We start from the raw sequence: 21,197 nt of genomic DNA, 5'->3' as shown, positions 1-21,197 counted from the left end.
TCAAACAGCTTTCAAATATACATGTCCTCTTACTGACAACTGTAGGAAGTTGTCCAGAGAGCCAGATTTGACCTGCTGCTTGCATGGAAAGCAGTGTGCTTGTACAGATGTTTTCTCTGTATTGGAGAAGCTGGAAGGTTGTCCTTTACAAAACCACAAGGGACACCCTCAAGAATTAGTGCCCTCTATCCGTGGTGAATGAAGACAAAGTATATTAAGCCAAAAGGTTGGCTCACAACCTTGGTAGTGTGGGAGAGTTGTGTTGCTTCCTTCCCCTGTCCAGAGGACTAGGAGCATTCACCAGGCCACTTTCAAAGGTGCATTGCTATGTGGCCAGGAATATGAGATTCAAGGGGCTATCAAGCCTGGGTTGGTGGGCTCATCTGTGGATGGAAGAGTATTTTACTCCCTAGGTTGTGATTTTGTTTAGTATAAAACACTAACCATCTGTAATTTTCCTGGGAACTGACGTTCAAGTTGGCATCTGCTCAAAGGCCTTATCCTCTATTATTTTCTCTTTGGCCCCAGGAATCTTGAACGTCTGGTTTTCAGCAGAAGTATCTTGAGTTTCCCATAGCAAACCAGTGGCTGCAGGGAAGGGAGAGCTGCAGATTTAAACTCTGTGGCTTAATAATGAAACCCACATTTTTCATAGCCTACACAAATTCTTTAACCAGTCATTATTAGATGAAATCTTCCTGCTGCCTACTGAAATTGAGGAGGTCAAATCTTAAGTCTTAACAGGGTGAAAGGATGCCTGACTGAAAGTAGAAGGTACCTTCCCCAAGGTTCATCATAGAATCACTTAGGTTGGAAGGGACCTTATAGATCACAGAATCACAGAATTGTAGGGGTTGGAAGGGACCTCTAGAGATCATCGAGTCCAACCCCCCTGCCAAAGCAGGCTCCCTACACCACGTCTTCGTTCTTGAACCGCATGTTGTGAGTTGGTTACCCCATCACAAAATCAGGCTGCCCATGCAGCACCTCTGGGGATGTGAAGCATCCGCAGCTCCTTTGGGCAGCCTGTGCCAGTGCCTCCCCAGGATACACGTACCTTGCTGTTTGAGGCAGAATCCTCATTCAGGGCAGAAGTGCAAACATAGGCATTTTCTACTGATCACTTTGCATCCCCTCTCTGTCCATGCTGTGTTCTTACTACTGTGGATATGGGTACTTATATTTCATTTTTGTGGATTTTTGGGTGCGTAATGAAGCAATGTGAATTCTGCTTCTGGAGCCAGAGACTTAACTTTCAGCCCAGATGGCTTTGAAAATATCATTCTTAATCTCCTCATTCCTCTCTTCACATCCTGTTTATAGATGGGGTCGTTCAGACTTGCGTATGTAAGAGGGATAATATAACGCATTGCTGGGATGTTTTGTAACTTCCCAAGTTCTAGGAAAATGTAAAGCATGGCTTTTCATATTCACAATTATTTTGGTGGTAGAGTTTGTATGTGGTTTGGAGAAGACCCGAGCAATAAATCCAGTACACTGCAGATAATGTTGTATAATACAGCTTTGATACAGGAGATGACTTTAGCCACAGTTGTTGAGAGCAACCTGTAATAGGCACTGGCTCCTAAAAGAAGTTGAGCACCTAAATGCATGTAAAAAATCTCACTTTGGAGTCTGTACATTTCCCTAGACTCCATAAAACCTTTAAACATTCAGCCATAAAAATCATCTTTGAACACATAGGTGGTGCAAAAAGACCCTTAATGTGCGAGATCCGTACCCCATCAAAGCTTGTCAATAACTGAAATCAAGGAAGTGATTACAGTGAGATTTAATATGTGCATTTTCAGGCTCTTTCACAGCTTTTTGTGTAATGCCTTGACGCATAATGTTCCTGCTGCTGCAATGCAATTAACATCAGTAGATGGTTTTGCCCCATGGCCACAGATGAAATCTTAGTGAGGCAGCTATTGCTGGACCAAGTATTTCCTCTTTCCCATAAGGTGCAGCATTTCTGTAATTCATTTTGCTAAAACCCGAAATATTTGCTCTGTACTTGCATTTATACGTAGATGAATCTCGATTACAGAGATTTTCTTTTCCTCTCTTTTTCTCAATGCTGTCTACAGCTCATTGGGGTTTTAAATTATTCTTATGTTGAAAATACTTAGAACTTCTAGAAAGGTGAAGCCCTCTCCTCACCCACTTCCAGCTCTGAGGGCTGTTTGTAATACCCCTATCTTCATCTAGCACAATGAAAACTGAGCACAGAACAGCTTGCTATCTTTAGTGCTTTCGGGTGAACCTAGTGAACTGTTGTCCTTTACGTCTGGTGCACAGGTAATAAATGGAGCAGGGTTTATTTTGATGGTGAGATGTTTCATGTCACACTGGCCATTTGTCTTCATGTACCAGTGCAAGTCTGCCCTCTTGTGTCAATTCTTCATCTGCTCAGTTTGGTATGTGCCCTCACTAACAGAGTATTATAATCATTCACTCTGCTAAGCCTGGAGAAGGCAGTAAATAATTGTACTTAGCAATCAGAAGTGGTCCCTCGGTTCATATGCATAACATGTTGTGCTAATTTATACAGTAGTTTCTTTTTCTATACTTTATGTTAAAGGTACTTTTTCTATATGTTGTTGTAAAGGACCTCAAAGTTTAAATCTGAACCCTGTTAATTGTTTTTTCTCTCTCCTTTAGCTATGACTGTCCGGAATGGAGGAAATGTGTTGGTTCCTTGTTACCCCTCTGGAGTAATATACGATCTGCTGGAGTGCCTGTATCAGTATATTGACTCTGCTGGACTCTCCAATGTCCCTTTTTATTTCATCTCACCTGTTGCCAACAGCTCACTTGAATTCTCCCAGATCTTTGCTGAGTGGTAGGTATTAAAGGGCTGCTTTATCAGGCTCAGTTCACACACATGACTATGGGAAATAGATACACGTAGGTTGTGTCTACTTGACGTGTTCTAATTTATACTTCATTAGAACCGTGAACATGTTTACAAGTGTGTATGTGCTCATGTGAGTAGGTCTTCTATAATTAGGGAAGCCTTGTTTCATGTAGAACATGCAAACTCAAATACTGTGTGCTTTTTAGTACTTGCAGTAGTGACTTTTAAATGTGCCTGGTTGCAAGTCTCATCCATTACTCCCAAGATGATACCATGGTCTCTCATATAAGGAAAATAGATTTTTCCAACTTAATTTTGTTGAGCCAACTTAATATTTCTGTGTAAAAAAGGCCAACACTATCCTGGGCTGCATTATACAGAGCATTGCCAGGAGATCAGGAGAGGTGATACTTCTCTGCTCAGCTCCCATGAGAATACTTATGGAATGCTGTGTTTAGTTCTGAGTTCCTTGCTACAAAAAAGATATGGTTGTACTGGAGTGAATCCACCTCAGGGTAACAGAGGTGTTCTTTTGTATATGTAGAGGCTGAGAGAGCTGCGACTATTCAGTCTGGAGAACTGAAGGCTCAGAGGAGTATTTTCAGTGATTAGAAATACCTGATGGGAGGAAGCTAAGGAGCCATACTCTTCTCAGTAGTGCCCACTGAGAGAAGAGGAGGTGATGGGCATGAATTAAAACACGTGAAATTCCATCTGAACAAAAGAAACACTCTTTTTTGATCCATGCAGTGAGTGGTTAAACAGTAGAACAGACTGCTTAGAGAGCTTGTGTTATCTCCGTTTATGGAGATAGCAGATCTTGTTGGATGCAGTCCTGGACAAAGAACTGAACGTAGTTGAGCAGAAGGTTAGAAAGACGATCTCAAAGTGATCCCTTCCAATCTCAGTTAGTCTGTGATTCTGAGCTGTGAAAAAGAGAACTCAACTTCTTGTGATTACTCCAATTTGAGGTCAGAACAGGGGCTGATGTTCAGGGATTCCAGCCTTTCAATTCTACTGTTTAGTCATTTAAAAGAAATATCCCATTCTTAATATCTCTTAGTCTTGATTAAATTTAGTTTATAATAAATTGAAGAATATATGAGAAAAGGGCAGTGTTTCCTGGAAAATGTCACCAGGACTTCTGGTGTCACTGCAGATAATTGTAACATCACACAGACCTCTGACAGAAATCTTTGTCCTCTGTAATAGGGTGAATTGAGGCTCTGGCTGGAGCTGCTCAACAACTTTCAATATTCGCTATTTAAAAACAAAAGATTGATGGAAAATAGCAGGGAACAGTGCGTGTTATGCCAGGATGAAGGGCACTTTGCCAACATCATATCTGCAATAATAAAATGCATAGGGGAATTAGATTTTAATGAATGACAGGACTGAATCATTGCTGAGATGCAGGACGAGGCAAGTGGAATTTCTCTGTTGAAGTATAATTGGGCTTTGGAAAATTAGCTGTTAGTTACAAGTTTGTTTCCAGCAGTAGTTAGGCTTTGTTGCATAATATTTTCAGCTGCTTTGTGCCTTCTCCAAGTGATCTGGCTGTGACTGAGTCATTGTGTCCGGTAGGTGTTGGCCATGTAAACAGAAAGACAGGAAGCAGCAAATCAAATTAGTGACTTTGCTCCTGATGGAGCAGACGAGAGATGGCTTTCTCCAGCAATAGTTAAACAGTAGGTGGCAGCAGATACTGCAGGATGTGTGCAGCTCTCTAACCCTGCTCGTTTTCCTTTTCTTGTGAAGGTTGTGTCATAACAAACAAACAAAGGTGTATCTTCCAGAACCTCCTTTTCCTCATGCTGAGGTAAGTAAACCATAGTTTCACTGTCTGTTAAGATCTGAGAGTGAGCATGTAACAGGAACGCAGTTTCTCGTGGCTGTTGTTTTTATGGGGAGCGTTATTTCTGAGCTTTGTGTCCTTATTCATCCAAGTTTTTTTCCCCTCTTCTTTCTGTGATTAATTTAGGAGCGTGGGGGCGGAATGAATGATGGTGTTCCCTCAACTCAAAATAATTACCATGATATTTATTTCAGCATATGACTTATGTATGCTTGCCTGTATCTCTTTTCCACCCGCAGAAGGCTGTGTGGCATTCACATGGATCGATGTTTGCTCTTATCACACTGCAACCACCAATATTCCCTTTGTCCAAGCAGTTTATTTCTGAGTCTGTAAAACTAAGAGCTTGTTATCAGAGACAGCTTAGTCATCCCAGCTCCCACCCTTTCAGCTGAAACAGGCACCATGATGTCTACTGCAGGAGAAATGATATCTTGAAACAGGGAGTTGATATAAGAAAGTTGAAGCTTGTAGCACTGAGCAGTGCTGCTACTGGCAATTTTTAAGGGAAATTACCTGAGCTACCATCTTACTGAAGAAAAGAGAAGTAAGGTTCCTGTCTTTAAAGAGGATCTTCCCTGCAGTATACTGTGGAAACGTCATTTCTGCATCAAAATATATAGTTTGATGGCCATCCAGACATTTAAATTAACACAGCACAACTCATACCTTCACTTATCTCACCTACCAAGGAAGAAAATCTCCTATTTCATCCACTGGGAACAAGTAGATTTGTGACTGAAGTAAATGAGAAGCAACTGGGTGAGGAAGAGGTGGGATTTTAGCTAATTCCTATCTGGTCTTGTGAGACAGTGAACCCCTTGGGGTGTGTGAACTCAGAAATCCTTGCTGATCCACAGTCTTTGGCTTGCTGACTCCTACATTTGTCTTAAGACACTGCTTCAAAATTTGAATTCACAGTATGCAGTGGAACTGGCAGATTTAAGTGAAGATCCTTCCAAAAATGAGAAGCCCTAAGCCATCTTAAATGATGGGTCTTTGTGTTTATAGAGTGATAACTATGTCCTTTAGTTTTTAGGACATTTTATGTGCTCCTGAGGCTTTTTGATAATGAGATTTTGCCAAATTATTGTTTAGCTGCTGAATGCTCAGTGCTACGTGTATATTGAGGTAATTATCTAGGAAAGGACTCACAGCAGTGGATAATGGATCAGTTTCCTCCTGATAAAACAAAGTGCATAGAGGGAATAATGTGACTATCACTTGTACAGGCTTTGCTTGACGAGGCCAAATCATGCTATGACCCACAAAGCTAGAGATATTTTGTGAGGGTGGACAGGGGGAATGGTTTTAAACTGAGACAGGGGATGTTGAGGTTGGATCTTAGGAGGAAGTTTTTCACCCAGAGGGTGGTGACGCACTGGAACAGGTTGCCCAAGGAGGCTGTGGATGCCCCATCCCTGCAGGCATTCAAGGCCAGGCTGGGAATGTGGCTCTGGGCAGCCTGGGCTGCTGGTTGGTGACCCTGCATATAACAGGGAGTTGAAACCAGATGGTCATTTTCAACCCAGGCCTATGATTGTATGTAATGCACAAATAACTTATCTGGAACCATGGGTGTAATTGCTAGGAAGCCAGCCTAAGCTTCCTAATTTTTGCTTAAACAACACAATAGTGTGCATCCACACCCTTGTGGCTCCCAAACTGTTAAATGCCTTTAAATTATTAAACTATTACACACCCTTTGGCATTTCAGTGCTGAGCTGCTGTCTGATACATTTCACAGCAAGTCATCTAACACAACTGAGATTATCATTTTGATCATGCTTACAGGTTGCTTACAGCTGCTGTATAAACACTTGAAAGTGAAACAACCTGCATTGACCTTCTCCTGCCCTGTGATGATCTGATTGACCTAATAGTTATCTTCATTATTCATTCCTGATACATATTGCTTGTTTGCAAAACCAGTTGTGTGTTAGCAGGCAGTGGCCATAGGCACACAGCAACACTTCCAGAAACTTGCCTAGCAGCAAAAGCAAAGGAAGTTAATACCCAGGTGAAGGAGGACTGAGCCTGCTATTCCATTTTGAGGTCATACATCACTGAAGTTTAGACACGCTTGAGAGCACTGGTCAGATGCTCCTTTCTGTTCTGTGAGATGCACGAGTTGGTTTTAAGCAGTCAAAACACTGTGAGATATACATACTATACATAGTAGATGACTGACACCAAACACAGCCTACATCAGTGCAGCACAAGATGGCCGTGTCAGGTAAGCGGTGCTCACCCGAGGCTTTTGATTCCTTGTTGCTGCCCTGCAGTGGACAGCTACCATCAACCTTTTCCTCTGGTGGTTCTCAAGTGCTTTAGGTTGCATTACAGTGAGACCCACAGCCATTAGTGGTTTAATGCTGTCTTACTGCTTCCAAGGAGAGAGCTGGGTTTCTCCTGTGGGATACAGAGATAGAGCAAACAGTGTAAATGAGAGGGGAAGGCACACAAGCTTTAACAATTTTATTATTTTTCCCCTGCTATGTCCATGCACACCAGACTCAGCTGCTGTTTTTGGTGTAAATTTACCTAGCAGAGTGGTACTCATATAAGGGCTGGCATCAATAACATGGCTGTGGCCATATCATCAGTCTAGGAGAAAGCAAAGTTGGACTCATGGCTTCCTGTACTAGCTGGAGCTGAACCAGCAGTCAGCCCTTTTTGTCGTAGGTAAACACCGTTTCATAATCTGTGACTCCACAAACTCAAAGTGATCAGCTTTGATTTCTAACACTCAAGGAAATTTTTAATGAGTACCAGAAAGAGACAGTGAGTGATCATGTCTACTGGATAGGTTGTTAGTGCAGAATTGCCTCACATTTTTCAAATTAATGGTGAGCTTGTGCTGTGTAAACTCTGTGGAAATTGTCCATCATGAAAAGATTTGCTTTGCTGCTCACTTGTTGGAAGAAATAAGAATTACTCAAACGTGCCTTTCAGTTACTAGCAAGCATTAATAATGTGTCTGGCATGATGCATCAGAGAGGGACAGGCCAGGAAACAGGCTTCTAATTATCCACGGAACAGGTCCAGCCCAGCATGCTGTCTAGTCCTGAAATTTGATGTTCTTATTTAGATGTACAAACAAAATTTAAAAGCAAACAAGGAAAAGAATCCGCCGAGCTGCTGTTAGTCTTTTGCAGCAACGAGTTCCAGTGGTGCCTCATGCATAGCATGAAAGAGCATCTTATTCTTCTCTCTGTACTGAGCCTTTTAAAGCTTTTCATTCCCTTTGCATGGAAGATTTCCAGGTTTGTGATTTATGTTACCTGCTCTGAACTCATTCCTTGTTCTGCTGTAGTGAACAAAACCAGACACACTGTTCAACTCTGCAGAGAACCCAAAACACTTCTATTCCCTCCAGGTTACTTACTCGTTAATGAGTAGTAGATGTTCAACATATCTCCTCCCACACAATCACAGTGCGGAATTTATGATTCTTTGGGGTGGCAATTTGTTCCTAGCATCCATTCTGAGTGAACAGGGAATATGCTTTCCCTCTGTAGTGTGAGCAAGGAATGCGGGCTAAAGTGCTTCAGCGATGTAGGTGGAATTTGAACATCAATTCTTACTGAAGTTAGTATGAACAGGGTATCTGGATTCTCACACAAGCTTTTGAAGTCTCAGCTGCAGCCAGTTTAGTTGGTGCACTGCTAAAAGGACTGCTTTATGAAGGCATTTCCCTGTGATCGCTGGGGTGGGATTTGCTGTGACGCTGTTGGAGGGATTTTAGGATCTGGAGTTAAACTACATTCCAGCCAGTGATTTCTCAGAAGAAAAACTGAAGAAATATAATGGAAAAACAGTCAAAGAGATGGATCTCTGTGGATGGCTCACCTCTGTTCTTACAAAATAGTGGCAGTTCAGTTTTTTCCAGTAATTGTTTATCATAGATGAGGATAATCAGATGATGGGGAAGAGGAGCTCCAAGCTTAACACAATACCTAAATGGAGTGCAGTGGAACATAAATCAGTAATTTATTTTGTTTAGAAACGTTATTATGTTATTCTGGTATTCCAAAACCAGCTCATGGTGCTTCGCCACATCCCAGGAGGGCATGGGAATATCCCATCCCAGCATAGACACAGATAAGGAATTAGAATCGTAGAAATGACAAGGAAGGTTTAGGTTGGATATCAGAAGAAGCTTTTCACCCAGAGGGTGGTGACGCACTGGAACAGCTTGCCAAGGAGGCTGTGGATGCCCCATCCCTGCAGGCATTCAAGGCCAGGCTGGATGTGGCTCTGGCAGCCTGGGCTGCTGGTTGGTGACCCTGCACACAGCAGGGGGTTGGAACCAGATGGTCATTGTGGTCCTTTTCAACCCAAGCCATTCTGTAATTCTATGATCATTAAGGTTGGGAAAGACTGCTAAGATCATCTAGATCATCAATCTGTCACCACCATGTCCACTGAATTAGCCACGTCCCTGACTATTTTAACAGGAACCATGGATCCATGGATTTTACATTCTGCACTGTCCCTTTTGTGCAAGCAGAAGCTATATAACTGAATAGCAGAATTGTTCTCACAAGGCACAGTGAGAAGCTTTCACTCGTTTTCCTTACTGCTCAGTGTTTACGTAGCTGATTCCAGACTATGAGATAAGTGAATCCAGACTTAACAATACTTCTCTAAATAGCTGCAACAGAAATATTTGCAAGGCGATTTATATTGATCAAAATTTGCTGGTAGAGGAAGAGTTTGAGTTTATTGTCCTCTTACTTAGCATCTGTTTGCAACATCAAGGAGAAATGGCGAGGAAAAGCCTGTTTTTCTGACTGAAAAGAGCCAGGAAGTTAGAGTAATATTGATTCTGTGGTCTTAAATACTGGCATTTATCTTCTTTGTCTTCGCTTCCCTCTTCCATGTACCAGTTCCTGCACATTCCATTCAAAGCAATAAATATCTGGAACTAAATGATCATATACATTCTATTTTGTTTAGCATTGTACAGAATTGGGCCCCTTCTGGCATGGGTCTTATGAAGGGAGTGAGGGAGAGAAAGTCATCCGCACATCCCTCATTCATTGCTAAGAACCACATCTCTTCAAACTTCTGGATACAGAACACACAAAAGCACACGGAGTAAATAGTGTATTTTGGCTGACTTCAGTAAAGGTACATGAAGGCTCTAGAGATTTATCCTGTTTATAGCGGCAGTTGCTGACCCTGTAAATCAAGCGTACTGCTTTGAAGGGAATAATAACCATTTGGGATTAAGAAAAAACACAGCAGTCCTTTGTCTCGGTTCAGTGCTTTACCATCCTCTATCTCTTAAGCTTTCAGTCAATAAATGTTCTTTATGTACAAAAAAACTGTTCTGAATGTTGTTTACTGAAACCAGTCCTGCTTAAATAATATGGACTGACTGTATGGTAGATATTGGCCCTGGCCCAGGCTTGGTTGGAGTTCTGAATGGGGCACAGTAATGACAGTTGTGCTTATACAGCCCTTCTCATCTGTAGGTGTAAAAGACCAATGCGGATCATTACAGTTTTAGTCCCCTTAATGAGTTGTGAAATTGTTGGACTTGTTTTGCAAGTTCAGCTCCATATATTTTTTGATAAGGTAATTAGGAAAGATTTTGCTCTCGATAATGAAATCGACCAGCTGCTTTATCACTGAAGTGAGTAGTATGTCTCTAAACTTGCTTATGTAGCCTTTCACCCCTGCTGTGTCCAACTGTGAGAGGTGGAGATTGTGAGCTATGGTATGGAGCTTCAGTGGGTTAACCACTAAAAGAAAGGTAAAAAGTCACCTCACCTCAGGAAGTGGTGCTAAGGATCCATCACATCCATTTTTCCTCTGGATTTAGCACCCCAGTTAGAAGCAGGGCACCACAACGTTGTGCTCAGTGTTTTATTGCTGAGTCTTATAAAAGAAAATTGGGTAGTTAAACACTGGAATGGGCTCCCCAGCGAGGTGGTTGAGTCGCCATCCCTGGATGTGTTCAAGTGCCATTTGGATGTGGTGCTCAGAGATATGATTTAGCAGAGGGTTGTTAGAGTTAGGGTACTATGGTTAGGTCAAAGTATTAGGAAGGAACTTGAAGCTGCCACAGTGCTTTGGTAACGGCAGCTTTTTGTGTCTATAAACATACAGTGGACATTTGTATGGGTGCAGCAGTGAAGTGGGTCTCACGTGTTAGCAAGATCTGAGTGCTGCTGTGTGCAAATAATGTAATGTTGGGGGAGCTGAGGGTCAGGATGCTGGAGGAACAGCTTGAGACTCTCAGAAACATTATGTAAATGGAAGCTGTGAAGATGTCTTTCATGTCACTGCTGGTCCCTGACTTAAGATTTGACCTGGAATGTCACATATCCCATTTGGTCTTTGGAATAGAAATTGCCCCCTTCTTTACCCAATTGAAAATGCTTTTGCAACTTTGATTTGTCACTTCTGATTTCCCCTTTTGGCAAAGGAAAAAATTCATGGGTTCATTTCCTCCCTGTTCTTCTAAATGGCAGTGTCTTTTTGTGGCATCAAAGTTGTTTTGCCCATTGTCTGCCAACCTGCAGTTTTTGTGACTGGAGCCAAGTTTAGATTCTAAATATTGCACTCCAGATGTGTTAATCGGAAATCTTTACCAGCCTTAATTGCAAGAATGTTTGCAAGATGGAGTGCATATTAACTGCCAGAGCAGCTATTGGATGTATTTTCAGTTTTGCCTTTTGGAGACTGAATACTACTCTGATGTTTCTACTAAGCTGCAGAGTGTTGTGGCCCAGCTTCCTCCTTAATGACCGAAGGGTCCCCACGACAAGAACAAGCTGTGTCCAAATATGTTACAATGAAGAGAAACATCTCAAGGGACAGAGTTGGAGCTAGAAAGAGATGATGGGTGCTTTATTTTCATATGGGGTTGGGAACTTATGTCTGCCAAGAAAATACTTGAGTAATATTACGTGGAAGTGCACAACACACTGCTCAACTGTATTGGTTTTATGTTAAAAGTTGCTTTACAGATCAGAAAACAGAAGCAGGTGATATAAAGCAAAATTTGCTTTCAGAGAGTGCCTGGATAACTAAACTTTCTTATCTTATAAAGAAATCTGTTCTGCATGCACAGGGCTTGCGTGTATGTTACACTCTGTTTACCTCCTCCAGTACTTCCTACTGTTCATTGTTATTACTCATTTCAGTGTTAGAGAGGAGGAGATGGTCTGTTCTTTCTTGTGCATTTCCAGAGGATTTGACTTTGTTTGAACCTGCTACACAGATGAAACTCACAACTGTGCACTGCTGAGGGCAAAATTGCCTGGTATTTCTGGGATGCAAGAACACCAGGTTAAATGTCAGTACTCTGAGGTCATGGCAAATAGGAAAAAGTAGCTTGTTTTGAGTTTGGCAGCTAATCACTCTGTTCACTCCAGGAAACTCTAAGTAGGGAGTGTTTGCAGTTTCCTCTCAGTTTCTTTGCTGGTACCAAAGAAATGAGAACAAGGACTTGGAGGCACCTGGCCCCATCATAACATTTAGGATGGTAATGACTAAATCTGCTGGAAAATCTAAGGAATATGCAGCAAGGGGCTCTATGATGAAATACAAATAACCTGTAAATTATTTATAATCACATGTAAGTAAACACTTGGAATTACAGGGCACAGAGAAGTTTGTAATGTCTGAATTTCTGTTTTTGTTTCAGCTGATTCAGACAAACAAATTAAAACATTACCCCAGCATCCATGGAGACTTCAGCAATGATTTCAAGCAGCCATGTGTCATTTTTACTGGGCATCCCTCTCTAAGATTTGGGGATGTGGTTCATTTCATGGAGTTATGGGGAAAATCTAGCTTGAACACTGTTATATTCACAGGTAAGTAAAATGCAGTTATCATTACCAAATTAGTAATAAGTTGTGCTCTGGTGAAGTGTGGCTACATCCTTTACTCATTTGTTCTGGAGCAGAAGTTTCTGACTCCAGTAGGAGCTCTTTTAAATTAAGACCCCAGGATTGAGAGTAGTGATGAGTGTAATTATTGTGCCATTTAATTCATTTTAGCCCTGCAGTGCCAACCTTTGCCATGCAGAGTCGATCCTTGCCATTTCTAAGCAAAACCTTTGTTGTGCACAGCAGTAAAATGCCTACAGGAAATTAATTGTTGGATTAAAAGCAGCTGGCTGCAAGTTAAGCTCAGGCAAGACCTGTCTCCATATTGTCACCAACCTTTCCTCACACCTTCTCCTGCCCTTTCATCACGACGTCAGACTGCTACTCGACTCCTTAGTACAACCAGTCTGTTTCTGAAGGTATTCCTGTACTGTCTGCTGGTCAGTAAGTGTTCACCCCATGCAGACCTAGCAGAGGTGGTTTATGCCACTGCTGTCATTTGGTTGAACTTTGTTTTTCAGACTCCTTTTAGCTGACGGACACATCTGTGTCTGAAGCTGAAGTTACAGTTCCAACTATGAACCTGGGGAGCTGTTTCTCAATGACTCAGGCTGCCAGGGGCACAACAGCTCCACCTTTGAAGTTCCTCCACTTGTCCCAGTATGTTTCTAATTTTAATGGATTTAATGAATCAAGTGCTGTCTACCCCAGAGTGAACTGTGGTCTCTGATCCTGAGGGCAGCTGCATCCCAGGACTGTGCCAGTCATTAATGGCAAGACAAAGTATTTAAAAGAGAACATTAAGCTTCTGGGAGATCTAGCAAAAGGGAAACTGCCTCCTACAGTTTGATCTTCTTTAGTAATACATCAGCACCTTCCCTTAAACTGATGTTCTGAGTGCTTCTCTTTATTCCCAATGTGTCATCGAGACAGAACTCTACAGTGGGCACTGTTCAGACGTGATCATTAAAGCCATTGCTGCAGGTTTATGTCGAAAGAAATCTATCACAAATAGGAAAAGTGTTAAATATAACTCTCAGTCAGATAAAAATGTTGTGAATTTTGGACTAGGAAAAAAAATAATTAGAAATGGGGAGGAGAAGACTGAGTAATTGATCAAACCTACTCCCACAGCAAGTGCATGGTGGAGTCCCACTGTTAAGCTTATTTTCCCTCTCTTCTTAGTGAATAGGACTGCTGGGAAGCACGTAACCTCCTGAAGCAAATGGATTTGGAAAAGAGTTCTTTCTTTCCATCTTTTTCTCTCAACTGTAGGTTTTAGGCTAGTGATAGGCAAGTCCTTCTGACTCTTTTACAGTGTTGGTATGAAAACATGTCACAATATCACGACATTGTTGTACTGGCTTAGAAAGGAAAGGTTAGTGGTAGATTTAAAGCAGTATGTAATTAGTACATGCTTCCCTCCTGCAATAGGAAGGAAGATACAAAGGAGTCCCTGCTGAGCAGATTAGAAACTTCAGTCTCAAGACTGTGCTTATGTTGGGAAATGATGCATGATACAACAGCACCAACTTCATAGATGTTATGGTACCCACCACTCTTGCCCTTTGGGGTAATGTCAGGAAATATGCCCTAATTAGAGTAAACAGTAAAAAAGCAGTACAGCTATACGTTATCTTGGAAACAGACATTCTTACTCCATCTGGGACTTCAATTAAAATTAGAACACGTACACCCTCTGCTGGGTTCTGTGTTTTGTGAACTTTCAGGAAATCAGTGACATTAATCATGTTGTGCAAGTGCTACCCACCATCAGTGAGGATGTCAGAAACCGGTCTTTAATGGCAAAACATTCTGTGGCTTCTTGTAGGAAGAGATAATTATCTTTCCATATCAAGCTAATCCTTGCACGAAATGAGGAAATAGAACAGGCTTCTATTAGAACTTGGCTCTGGCAAGTTGTTAAGGTGTCCAAATGGAGGACATAATGACTCATGGATACTTTAGGTTATTGTCTTTGGAATTCATACCCAGTCTATACTTCAAGTAAATCTCCCATTGGCATTATGTTGGTTGTAGTGACCTTTGAGTGCCCAGTGATTCCAGGCACTTCTTGTGGTTTATTCCTTTAATTTGTTTGTGGCATTTTGTCTTCAGTGTCTGTCCATAGGCCTATATACTCAGCAGGATGTTCCTACTTCCTTATGGTTGTCTCAACTGGAACAAATACTTCTTTGTCTACAGAAATTCCTAGCAGATTAAATTCTCCTGGTCTTAGTATCTCCAGCAGAAGCCTGGACCACTTCATTGAGATCTAGGATTGTTATTATTAAATTATCTAGCTTTTCCTGTTGAGGTAAGATTGCCTGGAGTTATGGGAGAAATATGGTCCAATAAATGAGTATGTGACAGCAGATTGTGTTCTAAGATTTCCTATTGAAGGCTCATTGTTTCTAGTAGTTAGGATCTTTCAACAAGGCAGTCACACTTACTAATTATGATAGTGCTTCTTTAGTCCAGAGGAGCTAGGTAGTCTCCATCTTTCCAATTTGTAATGTGAAAAACAACTATAAGAGAATACAGACTAGCACAGCAGTTGCAGCCAAGACAGAACAGCAGCTGTGAGTGAGGTATGGAGCTGCTCTGCTTGCTTGTGTCATCTGCATATGTTACCACTGAAGCAGCATTGAATAGATTATTGATTGAACATATTGAATTCCACTGAGCCACAAAGAAGCTCTAGAAGAAAGCACAGTAGAAATAGTCCACTTCTTGCCCTCACTCTAATAACATCAGTGTGTTAAAAACTAACTCCCTAGGAGATCTTAAAACAGCTCACGCATGCCACATTCGTGCTGTACAGTGGAAGATTTTATAACTGTGTCACACAGTTGTAAATCAGATGTCTTAGGGAAAAAGCTAAAGACCTGTAACTCTCAGAAAATGAGTCCTTGACGAGTACTGTCTTTCATCGTGCCGTTGAATTCTGGGTTTTTTTTGAATCTTCAAAGCAGCAATTGCATTATATCACAAGTTCATGTTAAGACTAGCTTCAGTTATATTTTCACGTGTTTTAAATGTTGGAAGCCCTGTCTTAGACTTACAATTTCAACCTTAGGATTTGGGTATTGGAATTTTTCACTTTTCTGTGCCTACTTATGTCCTCATTAGTTGCTGTAGATTTGGTGCCATTTTGGATACTTAGAGCAAGAAATACATGTGTAGATTACATATATATGTGTGTGTGTGTATATGTAATGTATATGTATATATATGTATGCACATGTATATATGTGTGTGTAAATTATATGAACCTATTGATTCAAAAATACGTAGTTTGAGTAGTTGCATCCTCCTGACATTTTCAGAAACAAACAGTCAGATCTGTGTCATCCACACGGCCAGATGGGATGGAAAAGTTCTCTTCTAATAGCTTTTTAATTTACTGTTGTGCAGTTTCGTTGTGCAGCTCTAGCAGAGTGGTTTACTTAAGTTTTCTTAGTTTTTTACCCCAACATGTTTTAAAATGTCCTCTGGTTTGATCCTATTTGACTACTGATCATTCTTCAACTAGCTACTCGCTCAGTATTCTAATTATTCATTGCTATTTATTGCCTCTTTTTGCATTACTGTTTCTGGGCTTTGATTCAATGGCACTGGCACATGTGCTTTTAACTAGCATGGCTTCTTGCCCAGTGTGAGTTTTGTTTCATGTTTGGCAATTCATGACTTTTGAAGCATCCAACAAGATATTCTTATACAAGTATCATTTTTTGTTAATATTTCTCACTTAGATATTCCCAGGCAGCTACACTGACACTTGCTTTAGACTCAGTTAAATTGCCCCCTTGACAGTTCCTAACGTGTGTATCATTAGCTGATATTATTTTCTGTTCTCACAAGATAACCACATCATGACCAATGACTGATACTTAGATGTATCAGATTTTTAGGCTAGCAATTAGCTTTACCAGTCCAATGAGCTCCAGCACGGAGTGTTGAATACCATGATGGAAGCTCTACTTCCATCAGTAAAATGTTAAGGTCGTTATTTTTTGCTGTCTGCATGACAAATTTGGTCAGCCCTTCTCTCATTGCCACCCTGCCCCAACCAGGCTACACAGAGCAGGGTGCCCAGCACCATGACCAGGGGCTTTGGAAGATCCCCAAGTGCACAGCCCCTCTGGTTCCTGTGCACTGTGCACCCTGCCACAGTGAAAAACAAGCTGACATTTGTGATACCAAAACCTGGACATCTTGCCTTCTTTTACAAGATCTGATTAAAAATAAGAGATAATGGTTTTGCCTTGATTAAATTTGTTATAAAAGTCATGCAGTAATGTGTTCAGATGAAATAGTATTGCTCTGTAGCTTGATTAAGGTAAGTCTAATTGAGGGGTTAATTTTCATCAGATTAACTGAAAATACCAGGTGGGGGAAGGAAGGAGGGAAAAGAAATCTATAGCAGAATTAACTTTACTATAAGATCGCTTGTCTAGACTGGAATGTGGAATGAGAGAGGAGCTGGACCACCTTTATTCTCAGTAGCATTCTGTATTTTCAACATTTCTCTTTTCAGAACCAGATTTCTCCTATCTGGATGCTCTGGCTCCTTATCAGCCCTTGGCCATGAAATGTGTTTACTGCCCCATTGACACAAGACTGAATTTTATTCAGGTGTCTAAATTGCTCAAAGAAGTCCAGGTAATGAATTCTTGTTGCCTTTTCTTGTGTTTCTTCACACATTTGTCTGAAATAAATAAGTTGATTGTGACTTATATTAAATAATGGCAAAATAAGATAACACACACATTCTTTCTCTGTAAGAGAGACACAGAATGACACTTTCCTGTTATTCTTTCCCCTGCTTGTTTAAATTAGTGTCTCTGTGTCTGATACAGTCTTAATGTAAGATGTACCAAGTGTAGATCATCCTCTGTGCCCTCAGCTTTAACCATCTCCCCCACGCCTGTAACTGAATCCTGCACTTGATCCTTGCCTTGATTCTGGCGTCACTGCTTTGGAGTCCCACTCACATATTACTTGCAAGTTGACAGCTTTCCTCGTTCCATTTGCACAGTCTTTCCTTTTTTGTCTAGGAAGAAAGGCTGAGCTTTCAGGCTTTTCTTTTTTTCTTTGTGGCTTCTCCTTATCCATCCTATTTATTTCTACTGAAATTTGGTTTCTGACTCGTGGCAGCATTAAATTAACACCCCATATTTTTTTCTGGCTGAGCTTTTCCCTTGGATTTGTCTTCAGCTCATCATATGCAGAAATGCATGTTCTTCCAAACCTCTTAACAATGTCTGGATCATCTTATCTGCTCATTCTGTGACCTGGCTTGTCACTGCACAACTGGTGGAAATTACATTGCCTGTTTTTCTTCCTCCATGTAACTACTGAAATATGCTGTTTCCAAAGCATCTGGCAGAAACTCTGTCATATCCTGTGGCTTCCTTAAATCCTGTGGCGATCCCCGTGGTAATCAGCTTGTTTATGCTTTGTTAATGCATTGCTGACAGGTCGTGAAAACTCAGAGTTGCCTATTTTGCTAATGTTTTTGCAGTCTTGTGTTTTGACACGTTTGCCTCAGTGCCATTTTGTGATGGTCTGCACCACTGCTGTATTTGCTTCCAATTTAGATGACAAGCGTTTGGATGAGAATGCTATTGAGCATTTTGATTTATTTCTCTCCTTATGGCAGCTAACATGACTGCTGATATTGATGTAGTGATTACAGATATAAATTTAGGCCTTGTTACTGTGGGCATCGTCTGTATACAAAGCAAATACTGCTTGTTCCTTGGACAGTCGGTTTCAATCCTGATTGAATCTTCTGGATTTCATCTTTTTGATGTTGTTTTCATACAGTTAAGTTAGCGTGCTAACGTCAATCCACAGACCTCCTTATGGCAACCATTACCAATGTAGGGCAGTGTGCAGAATCAACCAGGCATTTCTGTAAGTCATCATAGTCCTCTTTTCCAGCCTCTCCATGTAGTTTGCCCGGAGCAGTACACTCAGCCACCACCCTCCCAGTCTCACCGGACAGATTTGATGATAGACTGTCAGCCTCCACCAATGTCCTACCGCAGAGCTGAGGTCCTGACTCTTCCCTATAAGCGACGCTACGAGAAGATCGAAATCATGCCAGAAGTAAGTAACAAAAGGTGGGGAAAAGATGTGGCTTCTGCTCATACTTCGAGCAGCATTGCAGTAGCCAATTTGACTAGACATATCCTGCATCTGTGACTTGCTGTTGATTATGAACACACATCAGTTTTTGTCAAATAGAGTGTTAAGAAAGCATTTTTGAAGGGAATTTCATTCTGTAAATCAAGAATTGGAGAAAAGAGGAATGTGATGGGCAAGTAAAAGGTGTCTTCAGGTTAATTGTCCTCTGCAAGGACACATCATGTCCTTGCAGAAGAAAGAGTAATCTGCAGAAGAAAGAGTAATCTCTGCTGGCCAGCTGTGAAGAAAACCAGTCAGTGCCACCTTAAATGTGAATATGCAGAGGCACTGCAGTTTGAAATAGTAGTACAGAGCTATGGAAGGGATTGAGAGAGATTGGAAGTTATTAGCCAGGACTTGTCTCTCTCCTTCCCCAGCTGTACCTGCTATGAGAAATACCCTTTCCCTTCAGGAGCAGTATTCAGCGGAATGTTAAAGACACTGCAGTAAAACGGCTCATTTGTGTTAGAACAATTTCAATAAATGGTTAATTCCTATGGACTCCTGAAGTCCGACAGGTAATGAGTTGCTTGTAGCCATCTATAATGTGGACTGTTTATGGCTGCACCATTCATTAATAATTTATTAAGCCCATACATTTTATACAAATGTGCTCGTAATACAAAGAGTGATCCATATTCTAGCAGATATGATATTAAATATATTTTTTTAACAATGCAGTCAGCACAAAGGCGTCCTTGGATCAAAGCTGACAGTGGCATTTACCAAGAAGGTGTTACTGCCCTCTGGATATTGAATATACAAGCGTGCTTTTCATCAGAGAGCCAGCATGCAGCCTACCTGCTGGTTTGCTTCCTCTGAAGCCATGGTTTTTTCCTTAAACTCTGAGGTTGTGAGTGAGGCTTTGTATGTGAGCCTATCCCTTGTCAGCCCTGTGAAGAGGATGGATACCAGCTTCTCTTGCAAACAGAATGCAAATCTGCACATATGCTACAAATGAGTATTTGCCAACTCTCATGCATTGTGATATTCTTAATAGAGGAGAGGGTTGTCTCAATCATAGCTAGGCTTGTGCATGGCTTTTGTGCTCTGTTGGAGACCTCCTTGATGATTTGCACAAGTCTAAATATAAAATGCAACTGAAAGTGGAAAGGGTGAGCACAAAGGCACTGAGTACTGCAGAGTTTCTGGGCAGAGTTTATTAGTCCAAAGGCACTGCTATGCTCATGGGGCTAAAGTGCATCAGAAAATGAGTCAGTGGTTCTTTTGCTGGGCTGGCTGTTTGCAGCAAGATCCCTTGCACTTGAGGCTTAGCAGGCTTTGTGGATTTGGCACCAGTAAGAACATGCCTTCAATTTCTCAACTCCAGATCTCCATTGGCTGTTATATGCCATCTCTCTGAAGTGAAAGGATTCTTTCTACAGACTGTAGTAAAAATGGCACATGGAAATAATAGCATTTCCCAAAACTGCTGGGATATCGGAGGGAGGGTGCATGGTAGACAGTGTGGTATTCACCAAGTTGGGAATGGTTATCAGAAAGCCTGCAGAAAAGCAAAGCAGTTTCTACTGCATTCACTTTAACTCAGAGTGTTCAAGCAGAAAGATACATATGTAAGAATATTGACAGAAACTGCCTCTTTTCTCCTCTGTCAAATATACATTCATGCAGGAGTCCTAGTTTCAAAGCTATCTGTCCACTCAGGGAGTGGAAACATCTCTTGTGATTTTCCACATCCAGGTATTCTCCCTGGGTTCCAAAGCTGGTCTTTTCAACTCAGTGCAACAAGCTGCTTGGTGTATAATGGCTCTCCTGAAAAGGTTAAGATGATACAAAAATAGATCAGAAGGCTGTTGTCTTGCCACACTGGGGCACAGTGGAAGGGAAGGGAAGTACTTCCTTCTCTTGGGGTGTTCTTTGAGAGTTAGAATGTTTGTGATGAGTGCAAGACAGTGATTCAGGGCTGCTGATAGGATACCATTCCCTAGCACTGAGGTATGCAGATCATCCTCAAAAAGAGATCTTGGTCATTCTTTCCAAGGGAACTTGTTAGAGGAGCAGTCATGCCGAATTTGTGGTGATCACAGACTGTACCTGAACAATCTTTTTTTCAGCAGGTGTTCATGACAGCCCTGTTTGAGGCTGATTTTTGCTTCCAGCTTGACCTGCAGTGAGGTGATAAGGCAGAGGAGGGTTGGCATGTTGTCTCCCACCCTTTCTCATTTTGGTCTCAATCTCAGCAGCATAGCTGAAAACTGCTGGGAAGTTTAACTACATAATCTCTCCTATTCTATGCAGCAGTCAGTCCTAAAGGATTGGTGATTTTCAAGTTAATAAGAGAAGGAGAAGGATGTCTATTTTCATTGCCTGCTTTATCTTTGATGCTTACCACCTAAACAAACAGCGGTACATTCCTACCTCCTGAATAATATTTTGTGCCATGTGCTAGGCTTGCCTCATTTTCTCTCCCAGCAGA

At 41.4% G+C, this 21,197-nt stretch overlaps 1 protein-coding gene across 3 annotated transcripts in view; it reads left to right on the top strand.

Moving 5' to 3' along the window:
- Positions 1 to 21,197, top strand: part of INTS9 (integrator complex subunit 9) — a 65,320-nt gene that overhangs the window by 32,451 nt on the left and 11,672 nt on the right. For 2 of the 3 annotated variants that reach the window (XM_015859692.2, XM_015859691.2), the window contains 5 exons: positions 2,665 to 2,845; positions 4,619 to 4,679; positions 12,379 to 12,550; positions 17,106 to 17,230; positions 18,515 to 18,682. In XM_015859692.2, coding sequence (XP_015715178.1) covers positions 2,665 to 2,845; positions 4,619 to 4,679; positions 12,379 to 12,550; positions 17,106 to 17,230; positions 18,515 to 18,682 — 707 coding nt within the window. Of the gene's footprint in view, positions 1 to 2,664; positions 2,846 to 4,618; positions 4,680 to 12,378; positions 12,551 to 17,105; positions 17,231 to 18,514; positions 18,683 to 19,441; positions 20,096 to 21,197 lie in introns of those variants that run through there. The other variant, XM_032443450.1, reaches the window with a different exon arrangement.

Source organism: Coturnix japonica, chromosome 3 (assembly GCF_001577835.2).
Source record: "Coturnix japonica isolate 7356 chromosome 3, Coturnix japonica 2.1, whole genome shotgun sequence".
Lineage (NCBI taxonomy): Eukaryota > Metazoa > Chordata > Aves > Galliformes > Phasianidae > Coturnix > Coturnix japonica.
Note: the sequence above shows the minus strand (reverse complement) of the source record. Positions and strands in the feature narration are given on the sequence as shown.